Source organism: Rousettus aegyptiacus, unplaced genomic scaffold (assembly GCF_014176215.1).
Source record: "Rousettus aegyptiacus isolate mRouAeg1 unplaced genomic scaffold, mRouAeg1.p scaffold_m13_p_10, whole genome shotgun sequence".
NCBI classification, from domain to species: Eukaryota; Metazoa; Chordata; class Mammalia; order Chiroptera; family Pteropodidae; genus Rousettus; species Rousettus aegyptiacus.
In genome coordinates, this window is record NW_023416285.1 from 37,775,391 (window position 1) to 37,790,424 (window position 15,034).

General features: G+C 31.8%; 1 protein-coding gene across 5 annotated transcripts in view; it reads right to left on the reverse strand.

The window, feature by feature from the left end:
• Nucleotides 1–233: 233 nt before the first annotated feature.
• Nucleotides 234–15,034, reverse strand: part of CCSER1 (coiled-coil serine rich protein 1) — a 1,108,427-nt gene continuing 1,093,626 nt past the window's right edge. For 3 of the 5 annotated variants that reach the window (XM_016161106.2, XM_036226729.1, XM_036226731.1), the window contains exon 11: nt 234–1,531. In XM_016161106.2, coding sequence (XP_016016592.2) covers nt 1,046–1,531 — 486 coding nt within the window. In that variant the 3' untranslated portion in view covers nt 234–1,045. Of the gene's footprint in view, nt 1,532–6,531; nt 6,742–15,034 lie in introns of those variants that run through there. The other 2 variants (XM_036226734.1, XM_036226735.1) reach the window with 2 other exon arrangements.

A 15,034-nucleotide genomic window follows, 5' to 3' on the forward strand; every position in this document is an offset into this window, starting at 1 on the left:
TTTATTTCTAAGATCAAATTGCCAAAGTTCACATGTATTTTAATTTTCCCTCAAATATAGATGGCTGAAGAGTCAGAATAGTTTATACTGGGCTACCAAGAAAATGACTTTCTGTTCCTCAATTTATCATGTATGGGTTGATGTATATAGGGTAAAATTGAACATACATAAAAAAAACAACAATTTAAAAAATACAAAGAAAGTGAAGTAAAATAATTTTCATGTTTCATCCTTTGAATTAAAAAAATATATATATGCTGATACTACCATGACTCAGAGCAAGCAAGTCATGATTTATACATCATTTGACAAAATTAAGCCAACTTAACCACCTCACTGTGTCATGTCATAGTACTTCAACATCAGTAGCAAAAACTAAAAGAAAAATTTTTTGAAGATCAGAGCTGTCATTCTCTATTTGGCTAGCAATTACTCAGTCTGAAATCCTTTGTGAACTAGTGTGAATTAAACATTTAGAGGATAAAAGAAATAGCCTTTCCCTCCTTAACAGTATGGCAAGATAAGCTTGCATGTATGTAATAGAGACACATGTATCTCTAGGTTACATGCAAGCAAACTTCATTCTTCAATAAGTACACCATCAAATATAAGACTTTAAAATCCCTCTTCTTTTTTCCTTCTATTAACTATGTAATTTAAAATTCTTTACAATCTCTTTATCTACCTATTCCTCACATCTATCTTCACAGTAACACCATTAAGTGAACAGAGTGCTATTTGATATTACTTTCTGGAACTTCAATGTATATCAGTGACTGATATAGATAAAAGATAAATATATTATGGACTATATAAACCAGCAAGATGGTCCCATTTATTATACATATATAGAATAAAATCTTCAAGGCTATCAAACCTAATTCATTTAACATGCTTGAATCCTCATTCTAAAAAAAAAGTGCACAGTTCTTTGTTTATAACTAAAAATGAAAAGTAATAAGTACATGACAATTTAAATATGAGCTATGTACGAGAAACGCTAACCATCTTTATCCAACCCAGAGACAAGAATTGGGTGTCTTAATTATCCATCCTGCTGGCCAAGAGTCTGCAGCTCAGTGGTGTGTAAATTATGGTGGAGAAAAACATTCTTTCTGCTGTACATGTGTAAAGAGATTGGCCCTCTTGGTGGCTGTCCGAATCTGCCTGTGAAGGTTGAATGCTGTCTGGCTACAGCAGCCTGATCCTTTGGTTTCTCTGAGAATGCAGGGAGCCCTTCGGTCTTAGCTGTTGGCTTTAGAGAGTTCTGCCCAACAGTGGCCCGCAGGTTCTGGGTGACCTCTGAAGTGAGGGTTTCATAAGTGCCTCTTGAATGTTTAATAACTTCTACTAGTTCTTTGTCCTTCAAGAAATTACTTAAACATAGACTTGACAGTTGACAGGTCTTGCTTTTGTAGGGGCTCGTCTGGTCAGCCAATGAGTATCTAAAACGGTCCTCGGTGGGAGTATGCATTGCTTTTCTGTCCCTTGTGCTGAGACTTTGGCTCACAATTCGATTTCGATATGTAGCCTATGGTAAAGACAGAAAGAAAATGATGTCTTCAAAAAATATAATCATAGCACACATAGAATACAGTTATATTTTCCCAATTTCTGTGCAAATTCCTCCATTTTCAACAAGGCTTAAATCAATTTTCCATGAGAGTAAATTTTTCACTACTACCAATAGTGGTTTAACAGTTAAGTGACTCCAAAAGGCATTATTTTTAACTACATTTTTTAAGAGCAGTTTTAGGTTTACAATGAAATCAAGAGGAAGGTAGAAATTTCCCACATACCACTTGACCCCACACACATGTAATCTCCCCCTTTATTAACATCATGCCCCAGAGTGGTACTTTTCTTTTTTTCTTTTTTTTTTTTTTTTTTTTACCAAGGATGAACCTACATTGAGACATCATAATCACCCAAATCCATATTTTACATCAGGGTTCACTGTTTGAGCTGTACATTCCATAAGTTTAGACAAAATTATAATGGCATTTATTCATTATTATAATATCATATTTTCAGTGCCCTAAAAATGTTCCCTGTGCTCTGCTTATTTATCTCTTCCCTACTCCTTCTACCCCTGGCACCCACTGATCTTTTTATGTCTCTATAATTATATCTTTTTCAGAATGTTGTATAGTTGGAATCATACTTTTCAGATTGGCTTCTTTCACTTAGTAATGTGCTTTCGTTTCCTTTATGTCTTTTTATGGATCGATAGCTTATTTCTTTTTATCATTGAAATAAAAGGCATTTGAAATTTATCTAATTTTGTAAATTTGAAATCTATACCTTTATCTGAGAATACAGATTATCTTAATAGCTAATGTATGAGGTTATTAATTTTTTTTTGTTGGACTTAATATGCTATTATTTACTTAAGTATATACTGAGAGTTTTAGAATTACCAATACCATTATTCATATCAGCAAAGTGGTAACCTAGAAATTTAAGGAACTAAAACAAAATCACAACAATAACTAAGAATAGTAGAGCACTTGAGAAATTTCAACATGTATTTCATTTAGTCTTTTGGATGCACTTCATTAATCCAAATTTGATCCACAAACATATGCCACCCTCTTTCTCACAAGAAGTTTATACTGTAATGATAGTAACAAGACAGAGCTCATTAAATCATGCTGTGAGGGTAGCAAAGATTATAAGCTGGCACCAGAATTCCTCTTGAAGAGAGCTCTCTCTGGGTTTAGAAAAACACATTGATCTAGAAACGGACTAGCTGACTTATTGTTCTGGTGGCAAAAGTGGAGGATTTATTATTAATACTAAGAAGGAGGAGGAAAAAAAGAAAGGAGAGAGTAGAGTATATGATAGTCAGCTAGTGCAAACATGTGGAAGAAGCCAATGAAAATTTCTGCATACTTGTTATATAAATGATATAGTATTAAATGCCTATCTTTTCATTGTTCTCTAGAAAATCCTTTCTCCAAACCTGATATCTATTTCAAACCACAATTTGCCTATCCAGTCATCATTACTTTAATTAATATCACTAATCTGACATAAAATAAAACAACAAAATCAAACTTTGATTTTGACTCAAACCTCTTCTCCCCAGAGAGCCTCCTTCTCAGATGGCAGCACTATAAGGCCAACAAGGAAAATTATCCTTTCTTCCTCTCTTTTCCTTTCACCCCTTTAAATCAAGTCCTTGCTGATATACTACAAAAATGCAATCTCAAGTTGACTGTCCACTTCTCTTATATCCAGTTTATCCTCCTGACCCAATTCTCGGGCACATATTAAGCATTTAATAAATATTTGCTGAATAAAGTTTATGTTAGAGATAATAATATATACTATTTATTGAGTATGTATTATATGCCAAGAATTCTTCTAATGCCTTAATATATTTAATCCTTACAAGAGTCTTTCGAAGTAGTTTCTATTATCCTTATTAAACAGACTAGAAAACTGTAAAATGGTGAGTTCACTTGTACCCTATAGCTAATATAGGGTAGGCAGTCTGCTTGATTAACCATCAGTTAATTCTGCCTCTCAATATACCCATGGGAATATTTCTGAAATGTATCACAATTTTTTAAAAAATAAATTATATGCAGGATAATATTGTAATTTAAATGTATGCTTCAAGATTATCGTTAGTAAGATGACTCCCTCTGATTTCCTGCAAAACTAAGGTCTATTGGGGGTTTCTTTGGGATGTCCATATACTCAGTGATTTCAGATTGAGTTATTTTACTAGTCATGCCTTTACTTTCTTTTTTTTTTTTTTAATTGTCTTAATTTTGAAATGGTCATTCTAGTTTCTATGTGCTTATAGAAGATACTCTACTACTTCTCTGGAAGACTTAGAATGAAAAATTAGATTTGGAGTAGAGGTAGTCAGGCTGGCTAGCTAGTTTATAAAGGAAGGATTCCCATGACTTACAGATGTTTCAGGGACTTCCTTGGAAGTAAAAAGAATAAATTATTTTGATTCAATTTTCATTGTTTAGGAACTTTTCTAGCTTATTCCTTCTTAATTATTTTCCAATACTCTAGGTATTTGGCCCTACTTAGAAATGTGAGCTTTTATTTTCTCTTCATCTTTGTGACTTCACTTCTGTAAAATGCTTACTTAATTATTGAATCATTTACTGATAGACTACAGATCAACACTGTGCTTAATATCTGCATGTAAATGTTATACACATAATGGGTGCTATTTGTAAAGAATTCTGAAAAAAAAAGTTATTTCAGGACAAAAGATACATTAGTAAATTCATCACCATAATTACCAGTGGTAAAGTTTCTTTTTCATTTCTATTTCTATAGAGGCTGCCTAGGAAAGTAGAGGAGGTGGGTGGAGATTCATTTCCATTACATTTCTTTTGGGGAAATAGTCATTATTTTCTTTATGTGATCATTTTAACCCTCCTGGAATATTACATTAAATTGAATATACAGTTTTAATATAAGCATATTAAAGGAATATGCCTGCGTTCACTTAATATAGGTATATTAAAGGAATCAAATAATTCAATTCACAGGCAGCCTCAATGCTCCTTCTCTTGTATAGTATCTGATACCTATAGGGTACATGTGAATCTACCATAAAAAGAAGAAAAATGAAGAATCTCACTCTCAATTTTTTAAAGAAAAATGCCTATATTACCCATTCCTGTTTATTTGGCATAGACTGCTTTTGACATCTTAGACTTTTTTTTTTTCTTAGTTCTTTGTGATGTTCAGCATTAAGTCCCAGAGCTCATCATATATATGTGAGATTGTATAGTACAGGGCACATGGTTTCGGGTCAGACATATGTGGATTGATTTCTTCATTTAATACATATTTACTGACCACTAGAGGTCAAAGCGCTATATTATATGATGGAAAACAGTACTGTTCATAAAAGAACTGGCTCATGCCTTCAGGCAGCTTAAAGTCTAATGAAGGAATCAACTAGAATCAGACACTTTCTAGCTAGGTGAGCTTGGCAAGTTATTTACCTGTGCTAAGTCACCAATTTCCTCAACTGTGAAAGGAAGATTTATAATCATACCTGTATCTACATACAGGATTATTGTTAAGATTTGATAAACTGCTGTATATAAAATGCCTAAAATTATATCTGGAACATAGTTATCTTGATGACAGCAACAATAAAAATAATTACAGTAATAAAGTGACCAATATACCTAGAAATTACTTTGATGCACAATTCATCCTTTAGAAGCTAAACCACTTTGAAAACTTCAATAGAGATTTAAAAAAGCAAAGTAATTTACTCCAGAATATTCAAGTAATTTTGTATTTGTTTTTGTACTTTGATCTCCCAGAACAGACTCTGAGATAAATATGTTTGAGACAATAAAGAAAAAGTTTATTGGAGAGTATTCTCAAGCTAATGTCAATGGGGGAATGAAGAACACAGGGTCTGGCAAAGGAAGAATTTAAACTCAAACTCTGTGCAATTAAACTGTCTCAGATGATCACACAGGAAGATATAAAGCTGGAATGACTCTTCAGAGTTGTCTCCGATTTAGGCAAGTGGTCGGAGGCCTTATACTATTGCATCAAGGCGGTATTAGGCATTGGCAGGCTCTGAGAAGGAGGTGTAACCTTTAGTGAGTAGGCTTTTTATTGGAGGGGGGGAGGGGTAGAGTGAAATTCTCAAAGAGGCACTTACTTGAATGCAGTTAGCTGCCAACATTTTCAGCAACTGGAGGCCCTAGTTGTGAAAGTGTGTGTGTGTGTGTGTGTGTGTGTGTGTGTGTGTGTGTGTGTTTGGGGAGGAAGGAGAAAGAATTGGGAAGAACACCATGGCATCCTCTACTCATTATCCTATATAGATATTTAATATATTATAGGACAATTTGGTATAATGGAAAGAACAGAGAACCTTGAGCCAAAAATTCTAATCTTGACTGTGCTGCTATCAAACAGCATCATCTACGATAAATAAATTAATTTTTCTGGGCTTCATTTTCTGAGCCAATTGACAGATGATGAAAATAGAAGATAAAAATTAGATCTGGGAGAAACTCTAATACTCATTCATTTGCCTTTAAGTTATAAAATTCTAAATTTATAATACATATTTTATTCTACATGTTTTGGAACATATTTAGACAAGTATAGAAAAGATTCTCTTGATTCAAAGTATAAAAATATATTTGGATGCATATATATTTGTATTTGATTGTCCCGGCCTAGAGGGAAATAAATATCAATTAGCAGCATTTCCTCGTAATGCTGCTAATTGATATTAATTCCTTCAGAAGCTCTTGGGATCTAATCTCCAAATGGAATTTTCAGGACATATACCTAGCTACATCTTTCTCAAAACTGGAATTAAATTTCCCCAAAGATATAATTGTATTAGTTTTAGATCGTTTAATTGTCAAACAGCTATTTTACTACATGTTCTTAGAGTTTATATTAGAGGATGAAAAAAAGCATGGCAAATTAGTAATTTATCAATCAAGTGTGAAGATTATAGTAAATTCTTTATCTAAGATAGTTGATTTTAAACATATTTTATGTGCCACTAAGAAAATAAAAACAAATACAGCAACTATAATTCTTATTAAAAGAAATATCATGTTCTGTTCCCTTATTACAATCTCTATGATCCAGTAATCAGTCTCACCAGCCTCTCATTGCAGTTTTCTTCCTTCTTCAGTTTCCTTTCCCAGGTTTCGTAGTTCTTTCACATTTGTCTGTATGATACAACTTCATTTACATGTGGGTATATTCTCTCTTTAGATTTCATGAAGCATTTGTTTTTCATTTTAGAAGAGAGTATAGAATTAAGGCAAGCCAATTACAAATAATTTTTTCCACTAATATTGAAGTTATACCCTTTTACTTTCTTTGGCTTTTCATATATAAAATAACTTGTTATAATTCCATATCATAGTAAAAACTTTTGAAAATGTTCTTAAATGATTACAAATACATGCAGTATCCACTTTGCATATTAGTTGAAAAAAGGACAATATGAAGGTATGATAAAATCTACATATACAGCAATGTAAATTCGTTACAACTACAACCTTGGTTGAAAACATCGATTGTGAGATTCATTCTGATTTTATGGGTTTTATTATTAAAAAGTTGTCTTATAACTGACGCAAAATAGAAGTACAGTAATCATGCCAATGGGCATAGCCAAATTTTTATTAGAGTATGGTGATAGAATTAATGGGGGGCAGGAATGTTATTTCAAACACTGATTAATGAGTTTCATATTTTTTTCTTGAAGTCTTTCTTTTTTATGAACTATAGACAGTTGCCCAAATGTTATCAGGCAACAACTTTCTGTGATGGTTTCTTGAATAGATTAGAATTTAGCACATGATTGATCATTTTATTTGATTTTAAAATACATTTATCTTCAAATGTTCTTCAATTAACAAAAAAAATAGTCTTGTATTACAATTAGAATTGTTCCTAATGGAATCAAAACACTTGAAACAATTCCTAATAGCTAGAAAAAAATGATATTACATTAGAAAATGGCTAATGTTAAATAGTACTTTTTTAATCATAAAGATTATTGAAAATAACATTATAATTTGTATTCAAATAAGAGATAAATATGAAATTATGTTAAAGTGAACCAGTATCATCATTGGTCAGGGTTCTTATAGCAGGAGAAGCTATGTAGTAACATTTGGATGATATTTCACACTGAGAAGCAAGCCTCCTGAACAAGGTCATGGTTTTTTACTAAGTCCTCAAGATCAAATAAGTAAGATACACAATTCTGAATACTGTATATTTTCAAGAGTAGACACTTTGACCTCATTGACACCCATTCCATACCCAAGCAAACTAAAACATAAGGTTCATAAGGGCAAAAACTTGGTCTGTGTTGTTTAATGCTGAATCTACTGCTTCTAACGGTGCATTTACTAGTAACTCCGTAATGCTTATACATTCCAGAATCTCCTTAATGCTTATACATTCCAAAAAGAATCTCCTACTATGGTCCCTTTCCTTACTGACATAGCTTATCTAATATGTTATTTCCCTTGATATTTTTCTCATTGATGAGTTGATTATTTTGATCTATATAGATCGATATGTTACCTAGATCTTAAACTAGCAAACAGTGGACATGTATATTTTGCTTCTTTTCTTTAAAGCAATAAGAATGACTTTTTTCCAAGAGATATGTCAACTTTTCAGGGATATTTTTGTATCTCAACTCCCCCTTAGTTGTACTTTCCCCAATAAAGGAACAAGAGTTATTGTGTAACTACAGTATATACTTGGGAGGAAATAACAAACCTTTCAAACCACCAAAGCAATATGACATTATATCTATAGCATTAGATATCAAAGCAACTGAAAAAAAGATCTCTGTACATGCATTAATCAGTACTGTGAAAAAATTAATTGAAAGGGAGTTATGGTTAAGTAGCAGTTCTTAATCTCCTTTTTCCTCTATGTCAACATGATATAGATATACACTTTTTTGGCCAAAACCAGGAATATGAAAATACTCCCATTAAAATGTGGTTAACTCCTATACCTTCTACTTATATAAACATTTTAGATTCATAAATGCAAACAAAGTGGTCAGAATCTTCTCTATAAGAAAATAATTTTTAGTGTTTAGCAATAGTAGCAACATATTACTTAACATATACACTCAAATAATGTCGACCCCTTTGATACTGGCCTAGTATCCTGAAGATTGAGTAGGTCACTTTACTAGTGCGGAACATAAATGATGAAAGTATCAGTTGAGGCAGTACAATAAATAAATGACAGAACAAGTTCTATAATACATATATTAATTATTATAAATACATCAATACATAAATCTGAAGGCAGAATAATAAAAACTTTCAATACTGTGATGTCAAAGCCATCTCTATGAACTGTTAAATATTAGTAAATATGTGAAAAGCGCTCTGAATAAAGTCATGTACAAATAATCTTACTGAAAAAAATATTAAAATATGTAAATAAATATTAAAAATAATTATTTCCATATTCTCTTTAATTGAGGTATAGGACAATATAAGTTTCAGGTGTACAACATTATAATTAGCCATCTGTATACACAATAAAATGATCACCACCAAAACTTTAGTTACCATCCATCACCACACAATTGATCTCCTTTACTCATTTTACCCACTTCTTAAACCCCTTCCCCTCTGGCAACCACCAATCTGTTCTCTGTAACTGAGTTTATTTTTGTCTGTTTTTTTTTTTTTTTTTTTTTAGATTCCACATGTGAGCGAAGTCATATGGTATTGATATTTTTCCATCTGACTTATTTCAATTAGCAAAATATCCTCAAGGTCCAACCATGTTGCTGTAAATGGCAGGATTTCATTCTTTTCTTATAGTTGAGTAGTGTTCCACTGTGTGCGTATGTGTGTACCACATCTTTATTTATTCATCCATTGATGGAGAGTCAAGTTGCTTCCATATCTTGACTATTCTAAAATAATGCTACTAAGCGTATATCTTTTCAAATTACTGTTCCTGTATTCTTCAGATAAATACCCAGAAGTGGAATAGCTGGATCATATGGTAGTTCTATTCTTAATTTTTTGAAGAACATCCGTACTGTTTCCATGGTAGCTGCACCAATTTACATTCCCACTAACAGTGCACAGCATTTCCTGTTTTTCTTCATCCTCTCTAACACTTGTTATTTCTTGTCTTTGTGATAATTCTAACAGGTGTGAGATGATATCTCATTGCAGTTTTGATTTGCATTTCTCTAGTAACTAGTGACGTTGAACATCTTTTCATGTGCCTTTTGGCCATTCATACATCTTCTTTGGAAAAATGTCTATTCAGATATTCTCATTTTTTAATAAGGTTGTTTATTGGTTATTGAGTTATATGAGTTCTTTATATGTTTTGGATATTAATCCCTTATTGAATATACAATTTGAAAATACCTTCTGCCTTTCAGTGGGTTGCCTTTCCATTTTGATGTTGGTTGCCTTAACTGTGCAGCAGCTTTTTGTTTTGATGTAATCCCATTTGTTTATTTTTGCTTATGTTTCCTTTGCCTTTGGAATAAGATCCACAAAAACATTGCTAAAATCCATGTCAAGAAGATTAATGCCTATGTTTTCTTCTAGGAATTTTATGGTTTCAAGTCTTACCTTTAAGTCTTTTGTTCATATTGGGTTAATTTTCGTATATGGTGTACAATAATGGTCTACCTTCTTTTTTTTTTTTTTTTTTTGCATGTGGCTCTCCAGTTTTCTCAATATCATTTATTGAAAAGACTATCTGTTCTCCATTGTATGTTCCTGGCTGTTTTATCATAAATCAATTGTCTATATATGTGTAGGTTTATTTTGGGGCTCTGAATCCTGGGCTCTCAATTGATCTCTGTGTCTGTTTTTATGCCAATATCATACTGTTTTAATTACTGTAGCTTTGTAGCACAGTTTGAAATCCAGGAGCATGATATCTCTAGCTTTGTTTTTTCTCAAAATTGCTTTGGCTGTTCAAAATCTTTATGGTTCCATACAAATTTTAGAATTGTTCTATTTCTTTGAAAAATGCCATTGGAATTTTGATAGGAATTGCTGTGAATCTGTAGATTGCTTTGGGTAGTATATACATTTTAACAATATTAATTCTTCCAATCTATGAACATGGACTATCTTTCCATTTATTTACTATTTTATTTTTATCAGTTAGCCCTGGAGATGTTATAAGGGTCTCTCTTAATATTCCTTCTCTAATGACCTTTGTAAATTCTCTTAAAGGTTAAATTAGCACTGTGATACATTTTAAACAAGAATTAAACAGAAGTTTTCTGCACATAGTCCCTTTTCCATTCAAGCACACTCCTTAAAGGAACCTCTCTTGTCCTACTTTTAGAGGATGGGTTCTATAGCGTTCCAAACAAATGCTGTACTAATCTACTATTGGAGGAGGCATAAAGATCTTTGCTTGTAAAACTCCATCACACTAGTTTCTAATCTAATTTTAAGGCAGTCCATAGTTTATTTAACCATAAACCTATCAACTAATTTAGTTTTATATCAAGTAATATAAAATTATGTGAAGGAAAAGATAATAGTAGGATTTATATTCTTGAGAAAGTTTTTTTGCCTTTATAAAATTTCAAACAAGGCTTGAATTGGACAATACCAAAAGAAACTGATGTACAAGAATAAAAAAAAATAATACAGTGGTGATGAGTGCTTTCAAAACCTATTGTCTATCTGATACCTAATGGCAAAAAGATCTAGAGTGAGAAAGGATTCTTAAATATGCTAAAATCAAGAGAGCATATGATGTGTAATTTTAGAACCTTAGAAAAATGATTAGAAAGCAGACAACTCACTTAATGTTTGATTTTATTTATAATAATAGCTAAAATTACTGAATATAATGTGTCAAGATATGTGCTATGTTTTATGTGTCATTACTTTTAATCCCTATGATATGATTTTATTATACCCATTTCAATGATAATGGAACAGAAACCCTTACACTTAAGTATTTACTAGGATTCCAGGGTCAGTGGATAGCAGAATGCGAACTGAAGCTCAAACATTTGGATTTCAGAACTCAAGCTCTAAGCCATGGGTTTTTTAACCTCAGCCTATTTTCATTTGAGATTATATAATTTCTTGCTGTAGGGGGCTGACTTGTGCATTGCAGGATGCTTAGCAGCATCCCTTGCCTCTATTTATGGTGCCAATAACACTTAAACCTAGTTATGACAACTAAAAGTGTCTTCACATATTTCCAAATGTCTCCTGGAGGGAAAAATTGTCCAGTTGAGCATCAGTGACCTAAATAAGACAGAGACCAATGTAGTACCTCCTTAAAAACAACAAAAAGAGGCTATATACATAAACTTCTATCCTTTTAAAAATTTATAGCCATTAGGAGAGCAAAATTAAGCTTTTATAAATTTTATTTTAAAAACACATATATGCTTACTGTAGGCCAGACATTCTTCTGAGCCCTTACAATTATTAATTTTAAAATATTAGCTCATTTACTGAACCAAGGCAATGCACTAATATTGGAAGCATTTATAAACAAATCTTCCTCAACAACAGCAATAAAAATCATATACAGTATAGTGCATAAAATGTAAGGGTTTCTTCATTCAGGTTAACCAAGGAAGCATCAGAGTTCTGATACATTTAATTAAATAGCACTTCACTCAGTGCTCTAACAGAGATCTTAAAAAAATATCATTCCCAGCACGTATACGAAATGGAGGAATATTAATGGAGTGTCATGAACTACTTAAAAAACAAATGCCTCTTTTGATATTTTGCTACCTAATATATTGGTGTGAAGTAAATTGGGAGACCTAAAATGTGCCTCTTTCTCAAAGACAGTCATTGAAATGTCAGTATAAACTCAAACCACATTTATTAAATATTACAGACTGTCCTTTTCCTATTATCACTGAAGAACAGGATTTCCAAAGAAGTTATAAATATCTGGACATTTCTTTGCAGATTTGGCACATTGCTGCATCTGTTTGTATTCTTAGGTGTGGAATCTGTTTTTAGTGATAAAGAAGAATATTGTTAAAGGTGTTAAGAAATACTCTACCACAGAGAGATTGTATACAAAAGTTATTACTGCTTTGCAAGCAGGAAGCCTTATAATAAGTTCAAGTAATAACCAAAAAGAAACATTCAAAGGTTCTGGCAGACAAGACCTATTTTTTTCATATTGCATGTATTACCAAGAGAAAATTGTCTAGAGTTAAATTACTTCTTCTGGCTCAACATCACTCCTGAATTCTCTAGGGGATACTAAATCCTCCTAGTGAGCACTTAGGATTCAACCAGGGTTAGAGGACCTGCACAAGATAAGCAAGGTGAATGTTAATAAGTTCAGCAAAAGTCAGAATTCCCAAAAGAGAAAAGCCATGCACCTCCTACCTCACAAGAAAAGTCGAATATATAACAGTTTTCCCATAAACCACTAGGCATATGCTTGCCTATTCAGATTATAACTAGAGTATATGAATTCTGGACAGGACTAATAGCGAAGAACAATAATAGTTGTTTTTAAAACTGTGTGTGTGTGGTTACCCACTCTGTGTGAATAATTCTCCTTAGTTAAATGGTGATTTAAATGAGAATTTCTGACAATTACTGCTTATAATAGCAATGAGGGTATATAATTAAAGATTCAATTCAGAAGAAACCTAAGTATAATTCTGTACAACTGATATTCCAGAAAAGTGTGATTTCTAAATGGAAAGGATAAGTAAGGGATTAATCTAAATTTATATGCCTAAAGGAAATGAATAGGTAATAATTCTTATGTGTTTATGTAGTAATGCACAATAATGGACAATTTCAGTGGTTTACTACAGCAGCAACATGAAAAATGAGTCTCTAGTCTAGACACCCAGATTCCCAATATCTACCTAGCACATATTAGATGGTGCAATGTTTCTTGAATGAAAAATAATCACAAAAATCCTCATATTCACATAATGTCTTCTATGTGAATAATTTAGTCTTTATAGTCAATTGCTCTGGCTTTATAAGATAGAAATATTTGTTGTATCCAGTACTTGAAAAAAATACATATAAAGTTGATTAGGAATCAAGCCTATTGTTTATTCCTCTTGTTTTCTAGTACTTAGTAACATGATTAAATAATGCGAGTCCTGAATTCTTTGCTTAAATGCTTCTATCTTTGACTAGTTTTAACCTATTACCTCTGCTGGGAGACTTCAAAAGTAAGACATTATTTATCTAATTAACAAAATAACCTGAGAAAGAAGTCAAATAAAAATACAGTGGTTTTCTAGTGCTTACTTGTTTTATGTCAGTATAATGTAAGGCAAGCCACTTCTAGAAATGTTTGACCCACTGAATAAAGACAATATATAATCAAATACATGTTATAACTTGGGAGAAACTGTAAAGAAATACAATTATCGAATGTTATCTATCATGTACTTTAAATGTACTTTAAATAAATTATTTTTATATAAACTACCCTAATTTATTCTTGTAAATATACAGTAAGATTCACTCCAAATACTTTAGTTCCATTTTACAGATGAAAAATTAAGGCTATTAATAATAATTGGCTTACTCAAGATGACTCAGGTAGTAATATAAGGTCTTTGAATTCCAAATCGTAAATACGATGCTATCTCTTTGTCTGTCAAAAGATTAAATATTTTTCTCCACATTATTTTGTTGATACTAAAATCTCACTTTTGTGTCAGCTCCTGTGAGTGTATTAAATATTGGGTCATTAATTACGGATTTAGTTTAACACAAAATATTCTGAGGTTCCATGAGGGGATTGCTTTCAGATAACTTGCAAAATAACATTTTAAGTTATTAGTCATTTAAATGTTGGTTTGAAAAGTGTTTGAAAGGAATCATGGGAAGTAGAGGTATCCAGATGATAGAAGTAATATGTAAGTAGATAAGAATAATGTTGAAGAAAAGGGAGGCAGATTGTAGACAAAGTTTAGATAAATAGTATACTTCACTTCCCCTCCTCTCCACTACCAGAGTAACTATCAAAGTAGTTAGCATGAAAGAACTACTAGCCCAAGAACACCATATCACTTGAGTGTCTCCGTAGATTCACTGATCTATTTGTTATTTGAATTTAAATAGTTTGGTTCAGTTATACCCAGATTGAAAAAAAAAAAATTCAAGTTGTACTTCAAATGTGATTTTTAGGTTGCTAGCCATTTAGTATTAGCCCTGGCTATATTTTCCTTTAGTAACATGCACATTTTAAGGTAGATCAATTTTTATTTAAGAAAATTCAGGGGACATAAACAAGATAGCAATATGAAAAATGACAATTTATACTTTATACTTGATGGTTTGGTGACATAAAGCTATTTAGAAGTCCTTCAAAGAATTTACAACATCAAAAGAATATTATAAACATGTGTATGGAAATACAAAGTATGCAGAGTGGTTTGAGATTTGTGATGAAGTAATGTTCATTTTTATCTATCTGATTTTCTGAAATGCTTTCATATTATTATAAATATAGAATAAGACACAGTAGATAATGAATTCTGGTATGAAAA